Here is an 18,808-nt window from a genome sequence, read left to right on the forward strand (position 1 = left end):
AACCGTGTTATTCATACAGATTAAGTTAACTAATGTCAGTTTTGTTTCTTTAGGTTTACACCATTTTAAATAACCTCTCTATCTAATGTTCACCCTAAATCTCACTGAACCTTTTGTCTCTGAGATACCACTCTGTCCTTGATGATCTTTTTGTACGTGTTAAATTTTATCTTTGATGCTGATACTGTCATTTCTTAGTGCATTGTTGCAACAGCTTTCATGTACCTTAAATATTTATAAGGTGCCTTGGTGGAGAACATCACTGGATCTTCGTCTTGTCTGGGTTAAAAAGTTGTCTTGAGGTTTGATTATTTGAGATCTGGAAGGAGGGTATGAGAATATTTAAAAAGGAGTGATAATGGGGTTTAGATAGTCTTTCCTCAGGGTCCTGGACTTTTAGGTATGCTTTCCTGTATGGGTCTGCAAGGGCACTGAGGGTTTTTCTCCACACAACCCTGAAGAGATGGAAATGATTTGTAGTAAGTGTGTACACACTAGAGCTCCTGTGCACGTCATGACTGTAGTAATGCTGGATACTGGTTGTTGCTTTATTCCACTATAGGGAAGCTATAGATAGTTAAATCAGCTGCCAACATCGCCAGGTTTAACTATGTCAAGCCCAAATGACGTTCACGCTGCTAGTCCCTAAATCCTTTCAGGACCGGTATCGGATACTTTCACCTTTCCAACAAGCAGCCTATGCCAAGAGCTCCAATAATGCACATAGTGTGACCTGGCTTAGAATGGATGTAAAAGGAAACTCAGTAGAAACCACCATCTGTTACCATACAACTTCCTGGAAATTGGGACTTCTCTTCCATGGGAGATCAGGTAAGGTCAAAAATGTGTTTTTCTTGCAAATCAGAAAACATAATCAACATTTCCCAGAATGCCCCAGAGGACAGCATCTTCTGAAAGAAAAAAAAAAAAAGAAGAAAAATATCAGCTCCAGTTTATTACTTTTGAGAAGTTAGATAACTGTCCAGAATTGACACCCAAAAGGGAATTTTGAAAGTAATGGATAGGATTATTTGGAGTGATAGTGACTCATACTGTTGGGCAATTTGAAGCTAGTTCAGGCAACGTGGTTTTCATACAAGAAACAGAAGCAAGGAGAAGTCTGCGTCGAGCTGAAAGGCAGAGAGGTGGCACAATCTCCTTCCTTGGAGGTTCTTAAGACTGGGCTAGACCAAGCCATGGTTGGCATGAGCCAACTGGAGACAGTCTTTCTTTGACTGCAGGCATAGGGATTTGTCTGACCCAGAGTGTTGGGGCAAGACTCCCTAGCTCATGATCTTGGGGCTTTAATTTGAGCAGGAGCTTCAGCATTTCATTCAGAATCCCCAACCTTGATTTCAGCCAACACCCAATGCTGGACTAGATCACGCCCTGAAGTCCCATCCATCCCTAATTTTCTATGCTTCTATCACTATATGAGAGGAGTGGTGTTGTAAAACTCTGAGGGATGTTTTTCCTGGAGCTAACATTGCTCTAAACAAATGACTAATCTTAGGGTCATAGAAAATAAGGGTTGGAACGGACCTCGGGAGATCACCTTGTCCAACATACTCCTCAAAGCAGGGCTGCTCTAAACTTGATCATGTCACTCAAGGCTTTGTCTATCTGGGTGTTCAAAACCTCCAAGGATGGAGCTTCCACCACCCCTCTGGGTAGCCTGTTCCAGTGCATTACTACCCTGCTGATAAGATTTTTTTTCCTAATACCTAAACTGAACTCAAGACAATTGCTCTTTGTTCAATCATCTGCCAGCACAGAGAACAATTGGACTCCATCCTCTTTGTAATCTCCATTAAGGGAGTTAAAGGCTGGTTTTAAACACCATCTTGGTTTTCTCTATTCCAAACTAAATAAGACCAGTTCCTTCAGCCTCTCCTCATAACTCATGTAACCTTATCCACTTTTTTTGCCCTCCAGTAGACTCTTTCCAGTCTGTCTACATCCTTTCAGTAGTGGGAGGCCCACAGCTGGACACAGTACTCCAGATGTGCTCTCACTGATGCCAAACATGCGGGAAGAATCACTTCCTTTGATCTTCTGGTTATGCTCCTGGTAATGCAGCACAATTGCCATTGACCTTTGCAACAAGGGCACAGTGTTGGCTCATATTCACCTTCTGGTGCACTTTAACTCCTAGGTCCTGCTACTTAGCCAGTCAGTCCCCAGTCTGTACCAGTGCATAGGATTGTTCCATGCTACATGCAGGATTTTGCACTTGTTAGTGAACTTCATGAGATTGTATTTGGTCCAATCCTCTGTTTTGTCAAGGTCTCTCTGAATCATAGCCCTGCCCTCAAGCATATCTTTTACTCCCCCCAGCTTGGTTTCATCTGCAGAATTGCTAAGGGTGTGCTCTATGCCATCTTCCCAGTTGTCGACAATGATATTGAAAATAAACTGGTTCTGGACCAAACCCCTGGAGCACTCCACTTGCTTCTGGCTGCCAGATAGACAATTTAGAACCAGGTTTCTCCACCCCACTCCTCCATGTCTAACCATAAGTTGAAATTCCTTCCTGATCCCAAGTATAGGGTTTTTTTCTGACTTATAGTGGTGGGGCAAGTCTCTCTAGCTCATGATCTTGGGGGTATAGTCTGACAGGAGCTTTGGCATATCAGTCAAAATCCCCAACCTTGATTTCAGTTAGCACCAAATGTTTCTAAAGGTAGAAGAAACGCCCCACCCCATGACTCATGTAGCAAAAGGAGGGGGGAGAAAATCCTTCCTGATCCCGTGCAGCAAACAGCAAAGACCAGAGGAATTGGAAATAACCAGAGACAAACATGGATGTAGCTATTCCTAGATCATGCCTGACCAATACATATCCATCCCCTTGAACACCTCCAATGATGGAGATTGCACAACAGCTCTAATCAGTCTAGCCCACTGCCCCATTGGTCCATCAATTAAGACGTTCTCCTGATAACAAATCTGACCCTACTATATTGGTGTTTTGGATTTTCTCCCTTCTCCCTGTCTCTACTCAGCTTTGTCCTGCTTCCCTCTGGCCCTTGCCCCCATGCCTTCACATCTCCAATGTTAACATGTATGTGGACATCATTGCACTTTTCCCCCAAGCTAAGGTCAGTATGTGTCAGCCTCATCTGCTCTTCTACCACATGCTACCATGTCATTGGTTCCTCTCCTTCTGCCCATGCATCCACCTGGGCTTGTGTGCTCTCCTCCACAGCAGTACTTAAAAAACAGACAGGACTCTAAAGAGGAACATCATCTCACTTCCTAGGGGAGTCTTAGTTAGAGTCCAAACCTGGGAGCTGACCAGGGGATGGTCTCATGTACAAGGTAAGAGTGATAAATCACAGACTAATACAAAAGTAGGACTGGAAGCAGCTCTGGAGGTCCAGCCCCCTAGCCAATGCATCATCTTACCTATACAAGCTATCCCTTATGAAACCTTGTTTAAACTGTTTCTAAAACTATGTAGACACCCTGTCACACCACTACAAGGTATATTGCCCACAATCACTTAAACTACCAAAATTTCCTGCAGGAAAAAGAGGGAAATGAAGACTGTCAGCATCCTGTTCCTGTAAGTGGTTTTAATCACATTTGGGATATAGAAATAAGGCACCAGCCTACTCCACCCCATTACACAGAAAGGACCCTCCTTCCCCCATAAGTCTCTACCCATCTGTCTCTACAGTAAATTTCCTTCCTGCTCCCAAATGTGATGATTGGCAGGTCTCTGGGGGAACAGGGAAAACACTTTATCCTGGGCTGCAGCCAACCCCCAGTGCTGTTGAGGAAGGCAGGGTTGTGAGGAGAGGGGGGCCCTAACACTGTTAGCAACAGGAGAGGGGAAAAATTATTCCCAACCTGACATTGCAAAGCCTAGACACATTGGCCCACTGATGGACACAGCCTGTTACAAACCACAGTGAGATCCTCTGACATGTGTTCAGCAGTGGGTCCAATGAGAGACTCTGGACATTCCTTCTGCCTTCAATATCTGTGAATCCAGCATGTTTGCCTACAGACTCTGCTTCGGAGCTGTGCAGAGCTCTAGGGAAATAGTCCCACAAGACCTCCCAACATATACATAGACAACTGGCTCCTACCCCGGGGATCTTTAAGAAGCGGCTTGATGCCTACCTGGCTGGGGTTATATGAGCCCAGTTTTCTTCCTGCCCAGGCAGGGGGTTGGACCTGAAGATCTGCAAGGTCCCTTCTGACCCTACGTCTGATTCTATGATTCTATGAACTCACTGACTGTGACTTCAGACCCTCCATTGCAGTAAAGCTCCAAGGCAGCATCGTTTTGGATCTCCTCCTCTCAGTTCTCCCACAGAGTGAGAAGTGCACGACCATGAGAAAAATGTACCCCTGGCATCTAGATAGCACAGTGATGGGGGGACAAGAGATTGGAGACAGAAGTAGATGATCAGTAATCAAGCTGCCCTAGGATTTAATGTAGGAAACTGAAGACAAGAACATTGAAACAAGCACAGTAAGTAATTTATTCAATTCCATAATGTGTGGCTTTTAATAGAGAGGATCTTTTATAGAAATGATAATGAGTTATATTTAAAATTATTTTAGAACTTTATTCTCCATTTAATAACATCTCTACAGTTAGAAAAATTAAGGATAGAAATATTCGCATGAACAATAGCATACTTCTGTCCTGAAATGTTTACCATTTCTACAGTAATATAGCTGAGCGGGGAAGCAGGACAGCAGCCCAAGGAGCTGCCTTTGTGGAGGGGATGGAAATTTCCATGACCACAGGTCAGCAGCATGGCAGGCAGAGCTGCCCTGTGCATCACAGCCTGCCCTGGGCTTGGAGCTGCCCTGCTAGCATGTCTCCCGCTTTATCAGTAACCCCTGAAGTACCAAGAGTCATCTAGTTTGCTGCCCACTGAAGATTTTCAGACTAAACTAATAAAGAAAAGGTCAAATATCTTTGAAATACATGACTTACAAAATATAGAAACCATGCGGGGATGTTGACAACCCATGCTTACATATATTTCTGAGACTTGAAGCCAGTTTGAACACACAGCCTTGTGCACGTCCTGCCAGCCATTTGATTGCAATCTTTCCAGATGACTTAGACCATAAGATGCTGGTTGTGTCTAGGCTGTATGTCCCTACAAAAATGGAAACACTATGGGATGACTTTTTTGACTTCATAATTTCATGCTCAGCTGCCCATGGGTAAGATTCAGGCACCGACATTCATGAATTGATAGAATCTGGGGTTGTAATTATTCCCTTTTCCCAGGTCACATGGACTTGCAATGGACCTGCACCTGATGTGAACTCACATGGCCCTTTGGACTAGAAAGGAGCTAGGCCAGTTTATGCCAGTGTGATAATCCACTGACAACTTCTCCACTTTCACAGACGTGGGAAATGTATGAGCACTAGTGAGTGGCAGTGACAAGGTGTCTACAAAAGCTCGGATAAAATACTTTTCCTGTTTGCTTTTTGGCTGCAATGTCTCTATAATCTGAATTTTTTTTAAAGTATCATGAAAAATATTGTCACTTTGGGAGCCCTGATTTTTAACAGATAACTCCCTTTGAACTGAAAATAAGGCAGACCTCTAAAAAAATCAAGTCATGGACAATTGTGGATAAGAAATATGGGTTTTTTTGTCTTTCTTCCCACTTCCCACAAGCTAAGGTCAGTATGTGTCAGCCTCATCTCCTCGTCTCCCACTTGCTACCATGTCATTGGTCCCTCTCTTTCTACCCATGCCTCCACCTGGGCTTGTGTGCTCTCCTCTACTGCAGTACTTAGGATGAAAGAGCAGACAATCCATTGAAAACTTCTCCATTTTCACAGATGCGGGAAATGCATAAGGTTTAGTCAGGGGGCATAACAAGATCTCCACAAAAGCACTAGAACAACACTTCTCCTGCCCATTTTTGAATGTAATGTGACAATATTCTGAAGTGAGAAAAACGTTTCATGAAAAGTGTAGTTACTTTAGGAACCCTTATCTTTCATCAGAAAACTGCCTTTCAAATGAAAATAAGGAGGCCCTCTAAAAATGAAGTTATACACAATTGCAGACAGAAATGGAGGGGTTATTCTCTTGCTTCCTCTTCTCCTGACGCAGTCTTTCCCATTCCCTCCACAGGCATCCCAAAAGGCACTGTGGATGATGACGTCCAATTGCACCGCGGTGACTGAGTTCCTGCTCCTGGGGTTCTCCGATGCCCTGGGATTGCACATCTTGCACTTGGCCACTTTTCTAACAATATACCTGGCAGCCCTGATTGGCAATCTCCTTGTTTTCACAGTCATAGCCGTTGACAGCCACCTCCACACCCCGATGTACTTCTTCCTCCTCAATCTGTTCATCCTCGACATCGGATCCATCTCTGTCATTGTCCCCAAATCCATGGCCAATTCCATACTGAACACCAGGGTGATTTCCTATTCTGGATGTGTCACCCAAGTTTTTTTAGTCCTCTTTTTCATTGTAGCAGACCTCTCCATCCTTACTGTCAAGGCTTACGACCGATACATTGCTATCTGCAAACCACTGCACTATGTGACAGTGATGAACAGGAGAGCTTGTCTGCTAATGGCAGCCATGGCCTGGAGCACGGCTCTTCTGTACTCTGCCCTGAACACGGGGAACACCTTTAGGCTGCCCTTCTGCCACTCCAACATCATCAACCAGTTCTTCTGTGAAGTCCCACAGCTCCTTAGGATATCTTTCTCAGAAGTGTTTACTAGTGAAATTCAGGTCTTTATCTTTGGTGCATGCTTAAGTGCTGGCTACGTTGCGTTTATATTTGTGTCTTATATTCAGATATTCATTACTGTACTGAGAATCCCCTCTGAGCAGGGCCGGCATAAAGCAGTTTCCACCTGCCTTCCCCACCTCATTGTTGTCACCTTGCTGGGAAGCACTGGGATGATTGCCCATATGAAGCCCACATCTGGGTCCCCATCAGCTCTGGATCTCGTGGTGTCTGTTCTCTATTCCATGATCCCACCAATGATGAATCCGGTCATCTACAGCATGAGAAACAAGGACATCAAAGCAGCTCTGTGGAAACTGGTGAGATGGAAGTGGTTTATTTATTTTTCAGTGACTGTGGTTTCACTGAACTTCTTTATAGAAACAATCAACTGTGTTATTAATATAGATTAATTCCACCAATTCCCATTTTGTTGCTTTAGTGCTACACCATTTAAAGTAATCTCTGTATTTAATTTGAAGCTTATGTCTCCTTGAACTACTTAATCTTTAAGATGCTGCTCTGCCCTAGCTACTGTCTCACTGTCTGTTTGAAATTCAGCTTTTATGCTGATATTGTCATTTGTTACTGCACTATTGCAACACCTTGTATATACTTTCTATATCTCCAAAAATCCCTCTTGGAGAATATCATGAGATCTTTCTCCTTTCTGTGTAATTTTTTTTTTTCTTGAGGTTTGATTATTGGAGATCTGGAAGGAGGGTAGGAGAATGTTTAAAGGGGAGTGATAATAGTTTTTAGATAGGAGGTGTCAGTGATCACTCTGGTGCTGGGAGTCTTAATCATGATTTCCTTGTACAGGTTTTGCACGGAGCTAATGGTTTCTTCCACACCATACTGAAGGGTTGGGAATGATTTCTTCTAAGTGTCTACTCACTTGAGCTTCTTTACAAATAGTGACTGTAGTGATGCTGGATTTAGGTTTTCCTTCTATTTCACCACCTGGAAAAAGTAGATAGGTGAGCCTGGGGATTTTGGAAGGTGATTTAACTATGTCAAGCCAAAATGGCTTTCAAGCTGCCAGTCCCTCAATTAGTTCTCCCTTCCAACAAGCAGCCTATCCTATGGAATCCAATAATTCCAGGAGCGTGGCCTTTCTTAGAAATGATGAAGCAGCAAACTCGGTGGAGACCAGGATCTGGTACTGTACAACTACATGGAAATTGGGATTGCTGTTCCACCCCAAATCTTGCAAAATATGAATTGTGTTTTCCTTTCAAATCAGATAGAATAATCAACATTCCCCAGTGAAAACAGAGTTTCTAACAAAGAAAAGTAGAAGAAAAAGTTTCTTCTCCATGAAAATACTTCTAGCAATTTAGAGAACTGTCCAGAACTGACACTAAAAAGGGCAATTTTGAGAGTAAGGAATTGGATTGTTTTGACTGATATGGACACATAGTTTCATAGTTTCATAGTAGCTAGGGTCAGGAGGGACCTGAACAGATCATCTAGCCCGACCCCCTGCCACAGGCAGGAATGAATGCTGGGTTCACAAGACCCCAGACAGGTGAACATCCAACCTCCTCTTGAATTTACCCTAGGTAGGGGCGAGAACCACTTCCCTCGGAAGTTGGTTCCAGATTTTGGCCACCCTAACTGTAAAATATTGCCTTCTGATCTCTAACCTAAACCTATTCTCCATCAGCTTATTACCATTGTTCCTTGTCAGCCCAGGTGGTGCTGGGGAGAAAAGGGCTCTACCTATTTGCTGTTGATCCATCCGATGAGCTTGTAGGCAACCACCAGGTCCCCTCTCAGCTTCCTCTTACTGAGGCTGAACAGGTTTAACAGGTTCAGGTCCCTCAGCCTCTCCTCGTAGGGCCTGTCCTGCTGCCCTTTTACCAAGTGGGTGGCCCTCCTCTGAACCCTCTCCAGGCTGGCCTGAAGTGCGGTGCCCAGTACTGGACGCAGTACTCCAACTGCAGCCTGACCAAAGTTACATAGAGGGGGAGGATCACCTCTCTGGACCGGCTTGAGGTGCACCTTTGGATGCATGACAAGGTCTGGCTGGCCTTTCTGGCTGCGGTCTGGCATTGGCGGCTCATGTTCATCTTGGAGTCAATAATGACTCCAAGATCCCTTTCCACCTCTGTGCTTTCAAGAAGGGAACTCCCGAGCCTGCACGTATGCTGTGGATTCCTTCTCCCAAGGAGCAGCACCCTGCATTTGTCTATGTTGAACTCAATCCTATTCTCATCTGTCCATTTTTGTAGTTTGTCTAAATCTAGTTGCAGCCTCTCTCTCCCTTCAAGTGTGTCCACCTCGCCCCACATCTTAGTGTCATCAGCAAACTTGGACAGCGTGATTTCCACCCCCTCATCCAATTTGGGCAATTTGCAGCTAGTTCTGGCAATGTAGTTTACATACAAGAAATACAAGAAAAGGAACTCCTATCGAGAGCTGAAATGGAGAGAGGCTGTGGAATTGCCATCCTTGAAGGTTTCTAACACCTGGATGGACAAAGTCATGGTTGGCACGATCCAATTGGAGATGGTCCTTCTTTCAGCAAGGGGTTGAACTAGAAGACCTCCTCAGCTTCCTTCCAAGCATAATTTTCTACGTTGTCCTTCTATGCACTTGTCCTTACTGAACCTCATGATATTTCTTTTGGTCCAATCCTCCAATTTGTCATGGTGTCTCTGAATCCTTGCCTACCCCCCAGCTTATCTACTACTACCCACAGCTTGGTGTCATCTTCAAACTTCATGAGGAGTGACTCCATCACATCTTTCAGGTCTTTGATGAAAATATTGACCAACCCTAGGGACAGTCCACTGGATATCACCTGCCACCTAAACAGTGACCAATTAATTATTAAACCCAAAAAGAAACTTAAAAGAAGTGGAAATGTGGACAAATGGCAAGGGAGGAGGATAAGAGTATTACTCAGGCCAGCTGGGCTGAAATCAGGAAGGGCACAGTGCTGTTGGAGTTGCAGGTAGCCAGGGATGAGGAAGGAAACAAGAAGATTTTTGACAAGTATGTCAGCAACAAGAGGAAGATCAGGGAAAGCGTTGGTGCCCTTTGAGTGGTGGAAGCAACTTAGTGACCAATGATGTGGAAATGGCTGAAGTGCTCAATGCCTTTTTTGACTTCAGTCTCCACAGGCAATGTCAGCTCCCAGACTGTTGCACTTGTCAGCATATTTTGGGGAGAAGATGAGCAGCCAATACTGGCAAAAGTTCAGTTTAGGGTCTGCTTAGAAAAGCTGGACCTGTACAAGTCCATGGGGCCAGAAACAAATGCACCTGAGGGTGGGGACGGGGTTGGCTGATGTGCAGAGCTGTGCAAAGAAACAGGCTTCCTTGGGTATTTGAATGGAGAGGTGGCGGTTCTAAACGTGTAGTTGTAGAAAGCGCCCAAACCGCAGGTGTTGGAAGCTGGAGAAGGAGACGGCCCTCCTGAGTTCTCCTAAAATCAGAGAAAAATAGAGCTGGAAGGGACCCCTGGATGTCATCTACTCCAAACGTCTGCTTGAAGAAGGACCATCGCTATTCAAAGCCAAACCCTGTCTAAATTTTTACTAAAAGTGCACTAGCAACCCCCTTCCATTGGAGGATGGGAAACCCTGCCATGGTGCTCCCCATTTGACCATAAATGGAAATTCCTCCCTGATCCCAAATACAGGGATTCATCTGACCCTGAGTGGAGGGTCCTGATACCCAATCTAAACCTACTTTACCAGTGTTATGGATTCACTCTCTTCTCCCCTTCTCTTCTCCCCTCTGTCCTGCTTCCCCCAGCCCTTGCCCCCATTCCTTCAGATCTCCCATAGTAACATGTAAGTGGACATCATCCCACCTTTCCCCCCAGCTCCGGTCATTATGTGCCACCCTCATCTGCTCGTCTACCAAATGCTGCCATGCCATTGTACCCTCTCTTTCCACACCTGCATCCTCCTGGGCTTGTGGGCTCTTCTCCTTTGCAGTCCTTATGAAGAAAAAGCAAAGAGAACTGGAAAGATGAACACCATCTCGCTCCCAGGAGAAGTCTCAGTTAGAGTCCACATTGGACAATAGATCCCGGGATGGTCCCATGTACAAGCCAAATGTGATAAATCACAGAGTAGCAGAAACCTAGGACTGGAAGCAGCTCTGGAGGTCCAGCTTCCTGCTCAAGGCAGCATCTTCCCTATCCAAACGATCACATATGTAACCTTATTTAAACTGTTTTTAAAACCTTGCAGTCTCCCTGTCACACTACTACAAGGTATATTGCCCACACACACTAAAACAACTGAAATCTGCCACAGGTAAAAGAGGGAGATGAAGACTCTCCGTGTCCTGCTGCTGCAAGGGGTTTAAAACACCTTCAGGAGATGCACGTAAGGCAGCCATGCCCTGTAGTACAGAGCAAGGACCCCCGTCTCCCCACAAGTCTCCACCAATCCCACTCTGCAATAAAATTCCCTCCTGATCTCAAATGTGATGACTGGCATGAATATGAGTGGACCAGAGGCAGGGAGGGTAGACCTTTTAGGTATGGCTAAATACTACCAATTAGCAGCCAGTACTGACTGCTTGTGAAGAAAGCAGGATTGTGGGGTGAAGTGAAGCCCAACACTTGTAGCAATGGGAGGGAGGAAAAATCCTCACCAGCCTCTTGCGGCTATTAGCAAAGCCCAGAAACATTGGCCCATTGATAGACACGGCCTAAGTTAGAAGCCAGAGTGAAGTCCTCTGACGTGTGGTCAGCAGTAGGTCAAATGAGATAATCATGACACTCCTTCTGGATTCAAAATTACAGATTTCATAGACATTAGGGCTGGAAGGGACCTTGTCAGATCATCGGGTCCAGCCCCTTGCCCAAGGGACAAAGGTAGGGGCAAAGGATCCCAGCATGATAAGCATCTAAATGTTTCTTAAAAGTGTTCAGAGCTGGTGCTTGCACCACAACAGGGGGAGTCTATTCCAGTGACTCGGTGAATCCGTGTCTAATCAGTGAATCCAAGGGTGTTTGTCCCTGGTCTCTGCTTGTGAGCTGTGCAAGGCTCTAGGGACCGAGTCCCATGAGCTCTTAGGAAAGATTCATAGAGAAATCACTGCGCTGATGCTTCAGTCCTTTTATTCCAGCAAGGCTCCATGTGAGCTGCACCCAGAGCTCTTTCTCAGAGAGAAATCATGTTGATCTCCCCCTCTCTGTTCTCTCATGGAGTGAGGGGTGGATGACTGCAAAACCCGTGCCCCTGGCATCTCGCTAGTGTAGTGATAGGGGGACAAGGGATTAGATACAGTAGAAGACAGTCAGTAACCAAACCGTCCTGGTGTTCAAGGATCTAATGTAGGAAACCAAAGACAAAACCATTAAGACGAGCACAGTAAGTAAAATATTCAATTCAATAAGTTTGGGTATTGAGACAGAGGAACATTTGGAACAGAAATATAAATGACAATTAAGAATTGTTTGAGAGTTTTATTCTCCATGTAATAACATTTCTTCAGTTTGTCAGACAAGTAAATACGTTTTTACAAAAAGAAAAAAAATTAGGGCCATAGATATCTGTTCACCACTGCTTAAACAAGTTGTGTTTTTTTAAAAAAATCCTTAAAGAAAGTTAGGTGCTTACTTTAAATGAGATTTAAGGTCTCAAACTCACTTTCCTGTTTCAAAATATTCATAAAACCCTAGGGCTGGAAGGGAGAGTATTGCTTCCTCCAATGATATGTTCAGTCCTAATACAAGAACGCTGTTCTCCGGGTGCATCTATTCATGCAATTAGCACAGCCAAATGAACTCCAGCACACTTCTTGCTGGAGCTTCTTGTTCCTGGGTTCAGAATTAGAGTTGATGGCATTAGATTGGCAATTTGCTCCCAGTCACTTTAGGCAGTGGAGGGGCCACAGAGGACAGGGGGTGGGGTGGGAGACCTGTTCATGACCCCTGTGTGGAGATCAGGTTCTCAGTCCAGCTCAATGGTGCTGGCTTGGGGTGATGTCTTGTGCCCGAGTGTGTGTGGAGTTGGGGAGGGGGGCAGTAAGCACTGCCGGGACTGGGGAGAGGGGAGACATGAAGGGGAAGCGGGAACAGGACTTTCCTGTACGGTTTGTTAAAGACACCATCAGCATGCCTATGTGGGAAACAAGGATTACAAGTCACGAAGAGGATTGAAGGCCAGACCCATGGAGGGTGGGTGGGTGGCAGAGTGGTCATGGCTGGTCCTGCTGAATGAGGTCCCCCAACTGGCTGGTGGGTCTGAACCTGGTTACTCCTCTCCCCTCTGCAGCACTGCTCAATTTAAAGGGGAATATGTACAGTGTGTGCAGCCCCCAGCCATTCCCAGCCTGGAGCTCCCTCTGGCTGCTGCAGGGGTCAAAGTGGGGCAGATGGGCAGGAACAGCCCTGCACTCAACTGCTCCCACTGCCCCCACCAACAGCCCTCCCACCTCTCCCCACCCCACTGCTGTACATAACTGGATTGATTATTGGATCCACCATGGAATAGATTATGGTTTCTATGAAGTCAAGAGCTGATGGGGAGCTGGAGATAGGTTTCATATAGGGAAAGGTACACATGCTTATAAGCAAGGAGACCAGAATGAGGTGAGGGAGGAAGGTGAGAAGTCTTTGTGCTGTCCTTGCTCAGATGGGCACTGTGTTGAAGATCTGAATGTAAGATACCATTATGAAAAGTAAACAGGTCTAAAGTTATGCAAACACCAACAGCAATTATCTCAAGGTGTGTATGGTACAAGTCAGAGCAAGTGAGCTTGATTAGCTGAGGGATTTCACAGAAGAACTGGTTGATGATATTAGCTTCCTGGAAAGATACATTAAAGGTGTTACCAGTGTGCAGGGCAGAATATAGAAAACCACAGATCCATGCACTGGCTGCCATTTAGATGCAAGCTCTCCTGTTCAAGATTGTCTCATAGTGCAGTGTTTTGCAGATGACAGTGCATCAATCATGTGCTGTGATAGTGAGGAAAGGGAAGTTAGCTGCAAGGAAGAACAAGAAGAAAAGGACTTGGAAGACACATCCAGCACAGAACATGGACCTGGTGTTCAGCAGAGAATTGGCTAAGGATACTGAGCTGGTGACAGAGATCGTTCCAAGGTCTGGGATAGAAAGATTCATCAGGAGGAAGTGCATGGGGCTGTGGAGATGGTGGTCAAGAATGATAACCATGATATCAAGGAGATTCCCAATCAGAGATGCCATCAGAAAGTTATGGCTTTCACATTGGGAAGACAAAGCCACTTTTTTCTTGAAGGTTGCAAGAAGGGCTATTGGGATATCTGTGTAACACTATGTACTGGACACATCAATATGATACAGCAGGGGATCACCAACATTTTCCATTTTTAGGCAAGATTGACCCAGCTCAGGGGAAAACTAGGCTGATACCAAAACCAGGTGACTACTACCACTTTTCCTCAGTGCTGCTTCTTTTTGCTGCCCAGCTGCAGTACAGCACAGCGCAGGGTCAGAGAAGGCCTTTGTTAGCAAAAGACCTTCCTTCAAAGGGTGGATACAATGGGGTCATGGGCTCTAGATTGCCAACTGCTGTAATGAAGTCCAAACAAAACTGATAAGGTCAAAATTAAATATTTTCAGACTGCTTGGTTCATGAAAAAGTAAAATAAATCCCAAACTGGGGATTGAGAAAGCTGATATTTTAATATTTCTCTCATGACGGGATCATAGTTTCTGGCCATGGGAACATCCATGAAGAGAGTGAATTCCAAACACCACAAATCTTCCAGCTGCTGCACTCCAACCAACCCCTGTCCCAAGTGGGAGTTGCCAGTACAGTAAATTATCATGGAGGCTGAAGGACAGAGACACATTTTGTCACATCAGGCTCTGGCATCTGTCAGGTTCAGATCAACAGAAATCAGGTCCATGAATGAGTCTCTGACCTCTTGATGCTCCTTGTGGAGACTGCCTGGCATTGGCTGTACATGGCATGAGGCTGCATGGGGATGTATGCTTCATGTGGCACCTGTGCCAGGCTAGCCCTGTGTACTAGACAGGGAGTCTGTCTGCATTGGGCCCATTGACCCACCCTGAATGCAGGATCCAGCGTGCACAGTCAGCTACATGTCTGCCCCACTGGGCAGTTTTTACTGTGCAGTCACGTAGTACTTGCTTTAACGAGAACTAAATGAATGCCCAGAACCTGACAAGACTGCGCAGTCCTGAAGGTGCACAGGTCATTTCAAATGCTACTACACAGTACCAATGAGGTAATGCTCAGGAGCTCATTGCTACTGCACAGTAGCAGTGGCATCATAGTTAGTGCCCGTGAATGCTATGTTGGGATGAATGATATCGCTGTAACGCATCGCTGCAGTGACCTAGCATATCGTATAGACACACCTAGCCTGATGCAAATGCCACATGCCATGAGCGACACGTGCCCGTGGAAGCTGGCGGGGAATGGCGACTACCTGCAGGTGGCGGTGGTGGCAGCAAATAGGAAGCACCTCCAGGTAGCCATGGTAGTGTTGGCAGCGGAGGCGAGGGGAGTGGCAAGTAGTGACCAGTGGTCATCAACCACCCGCAGACATCACCAGCAATGTTGGAAGTGGCCAGAGGCGATGAGTGACTGTCTGCAGATACTGTCGGCAGTGTTGGCAGTCGGGGAAGGGGGGGGGGGGGGGGTGGGAACTGGCAAGTGGCAACTGCCCACAGGCACCAGTGGTGTTTCTTAAATGGGGAGAACTGCCATTGTCAGGGGGTGCATGTGCTCCCACATATACCCCCTACGCATCACCAATGCCACATGCAACACGCACCCCACTGACCTGCTGTGGGGACCATGTGCCGCAAACTGATTCCTCACATCTTATGCTGTGCATGGTGCTGGGGCCGGGTTGTGTTGCGTGTGGTGTGCAGGGCTACGGCTGTACACATGGTGCAAGCACCAGATGTAGCCAGCCCACAATGCACATTGCATGCAGTGCCTCCACTGGACCACCCCTGTGGGCTTGACCTGGCAGATGGGGTCCATCTGTGTTTGACACCGCTGCATTCAGGGGAAGCTGATGGTGGAAGAAATGCTGGGGAGCTGGGACCTGGGATAGACGAGTCAGGGGAAAGTGGTCCTTGGGGCTGTCATATTCATGACAGTAGATTCAGAATCATGACCTTGCTAATGATTGCTGACCTAATATTTTTTCAATGTGATGCCTTGCAATGGAGCTTGTTTGTCTGAGTCATGGAATACGTTAATTATATTCAGAATTATTTTTTTGCACCTGACAACCTGACTTTTATTCTCATGTTATGTTCTTATGCAAAACTACATAGGAAGTAACCCAACTGCAACTTGGTGCCTCCCTGCATGCTAAGGTGCCCAGGCTGGCTAACTGGGACAACAGAGCCAGATAGAGAAGCTCAGGGCCTTCTCAGAGATCTCATGACTTGTGTTGTGAGGGAGATTAAACCAGAGCACGGCTCTGCTTTTCCGCTACCATCTGTAGAGCTCAGACTGTTTACATCTGGGCTTTTCCTTCTGAGCTGTACAGGACTTCAGGGAATGAGTCCCATGAGCCTTTGGGAAAAAAAAAAAACCTGAAAAATTGCCGTCTTGCTTCACTCCTTTTCTACAAGGCATAGTTGAGGTCAGCTGCACACTCAGAAACCTGGTTGGATTTACGCCAGTCACTCAGTGCCAGAGGGAGCAGAGAAAGACCTCTGAGTTAGCTGTGCTTCTGGGGACCTAGACTAGTGGTTGGGGCAGAGGAGATCTGAGAGATCAGCTGGACAAGAGCAAAGGATCTTGGCAGGGGAAGCCTGAATGTGACACAAGAGACAAGGAAACTTCCACAAAAACAATTCCAGTAAGTTTTCTGCATCAGTGAAGTGTCGTGTCTTAGGAAGATGCAGAAGACAATTAAAAACATTCAAGTTGGAAAACCTGGCTACAAAAGTCATACTGCATTGTATGTATAATAGATTCAAAGCTACAAGAGTCAATGAAGAATGTTACACTGTTTTTGCTATTAATTCCGATAAAGTTATACAGCTTATTGGGGGTGGGGTGGAGGGTGGGGTGGCAATAGGACCTCTAAGGAAGTCAAATTTTATATATCTTTTATTTCATGTGCATTTATTTCCAGCACACATTTTCTAGGTGAGACTCAAAGCTACAAGAGTGAATGAAGAATATTTCACTGTTTTTGCTATTAATTCAGATAAAGTTATATAGCTTATTGGGAGTTGTGTCGTATGTTCAGATTTTGGCAAATTTTATATATCTTTTATTTCACATACATTTGTTTCCAGAATACATTTTCTAGGTGAGCTGGATAAATTATAGACTTTTGGATTTAAATAAATAAAAATAAAAAACTAAAATTCCTGAGTTGTGGCTGGGCTAAGATTTTCTTCACTTTCTAAATGGAATATTAAGATATTTTATTTTATGTAGGATCTTGCCAGGGAAAAATAATTTATTAAAATCAAATTTTCCATGAGGCAAAAAATGGAGTATTTACATTCTTAGCATGGAATTTGGAGACATTATTGATGGGAATATCAAACCCACTGAGTTTGTTACTCTCCTCCTTACCACTGCCCGTGTTCTACTATACCCAGGACTTGCACGGTGCCCTGGGAAGGAAGATGCCCAACTGGACCACTGTAACCGAGTTCCTCCTCCTGGGCTTCTCTGACACTCGGCAGCTGCAGATCTTACACTTTGTCATCTTTCTCGCAGCGTACCTGGCAGCTCCGGTGGGGAACCTCCTTGTTATCACTGCTGTAACTACCGACCACCGCCTCCACAGCCCCATGTACTACTTTTTGGCAAATTTGTCCATCCTTGACCTTGGATCTATCTCCGTCATTGTCCCTAAATCCATTGCCAATTCTCTCTTAAACACCAGGACAATTTCCTATGCTGGATGTGTGTCCCAGGTCTTTCTCTTCTTCCTCTTTTCTTCAGCTGATTTTTCATTCCTCACCTTCATGGCATATGACTGGTACGTTGCCATCTGCAAGCCACTGCATTACGAGATAATATTGAACAGGAGAGCTTGCATCCAGATGGCTGCCAGTGCTTGGGCTGCTGGTGCCATCAACTCTGCACTGCACACTGGGAACACCTTTAGTCTCCCCTTCTGCCACTCAAATATCATCAACCAGTTCTTCTGTGAAGTGCCCCAGCTGCTCAAGCTCTCCTGCTCTGACACATACCGCAGGGAGCTGACAGCTCTTGCCTTCAGTGTGTTTTTATGTTTAGGCTGTTTTATTTTCATAATTGTGTCGTATGTTCAGATCTTCACCGCAGTGTGGAGAATCCCCTCGGAGCAGGGCCGGCAGAAAGCCTTCTCCACCTGCATTCCTCACCTTACTGTTGTCTCCCTGCTTCTTTCCACTACCAGCATTGCCTACACGAAGCCCGTCTCTGACTCCCCGTCCCCTCTGGATCTCCTGGCAGCTGTCCTGTATTCTGTGGTGCCTCCATTGATGAATCCAGTCATCTACAGCATGAGGAACAGGGAGATCCAAGCTGCCCTGGGCAGGAAACTGCTCCACAGGCTGATCCGCTCCAAGAACAGTCTGTCCATCTTTCTTTCATGACTTTGCTTTACTTATGTTTTTCTTTTCTAATTTACACATGAAATTAGTTTTTTCATAGTATTGTGTGAATCCTCCATATATAAAATGAAGTTGCTGGGTTAATTCTGTAACTCTGTAATGTCAAAGACCTGGCTTTTATCATTATATGTTGACACTGTTGAAGTGGGAAAGTAATGTTTCATGCATCATTTTTACTGTCTTTGCACCATCTAAAATATATCCCATCAATTGCAAGACAATGAAGAATTAAAAAGAGTTTTGTTTACTACTTGGTGCAATCGATTATTCACATGACAGAATATACAGGCAAATCTCCAGATGATGTGAAACTCAAATGAAGTGCAAGTACTTTAGAGGACAGAGATAGAGTTCAGATGGATGTGGATAGATTGGGAAGATGGGCTTGAAACAATAAGACCAAGGCCAAGGAAATAAATGCAAGTTGGTGCACAGAGAGGAGAATAATCAAAAGCACAAATACAGCTTGGGTTATAAATGGGTGGTATCATGGTTG

At 45.3% G+C, this 18,808-nt stretch overlaps 1 protein-coding gene across 1 annotated transcript; it reads left to right on the forward strand.

The window, feature by feature from the left end:
• The first annotated feature begins 623 nt into the window (after positions 1 to 623).
• Positions 624 to 18,491, forward strand: LOC132251864 (olfactory receptor 14C36-like). The gene is made up of 2 exons (XM_059731782.1): positions 624 to 831; positions 17,657 to 18,491. Exons 1-2 carry the CDS (start codon positions 624 to 626, stop codon positions 18,292 to 18,294), a joined length of 846 nt encoding a protein of 281 aa, XP_059587765.1. The 3' UTR covers positions 18,295 to 18,491.
• The last annotated feature ends 317 nt before the right edge of the window (positions 18,492 to 18,808 follow it).

This window comes from Alligator mississippiensis, chromosome 7 (genome assembly GCF_030867095.1).
Source record: "Alligator mississippiensis isolate rAllMis1 chromosome 7, rAllMis1, whole genome shotgun sequence".
NCBI classification, from domain to species: Eukaryota; Metazoa; Chordata; order Crocodylia; family Alligatoridae; genus Alligator; species Alligator mississippiensis.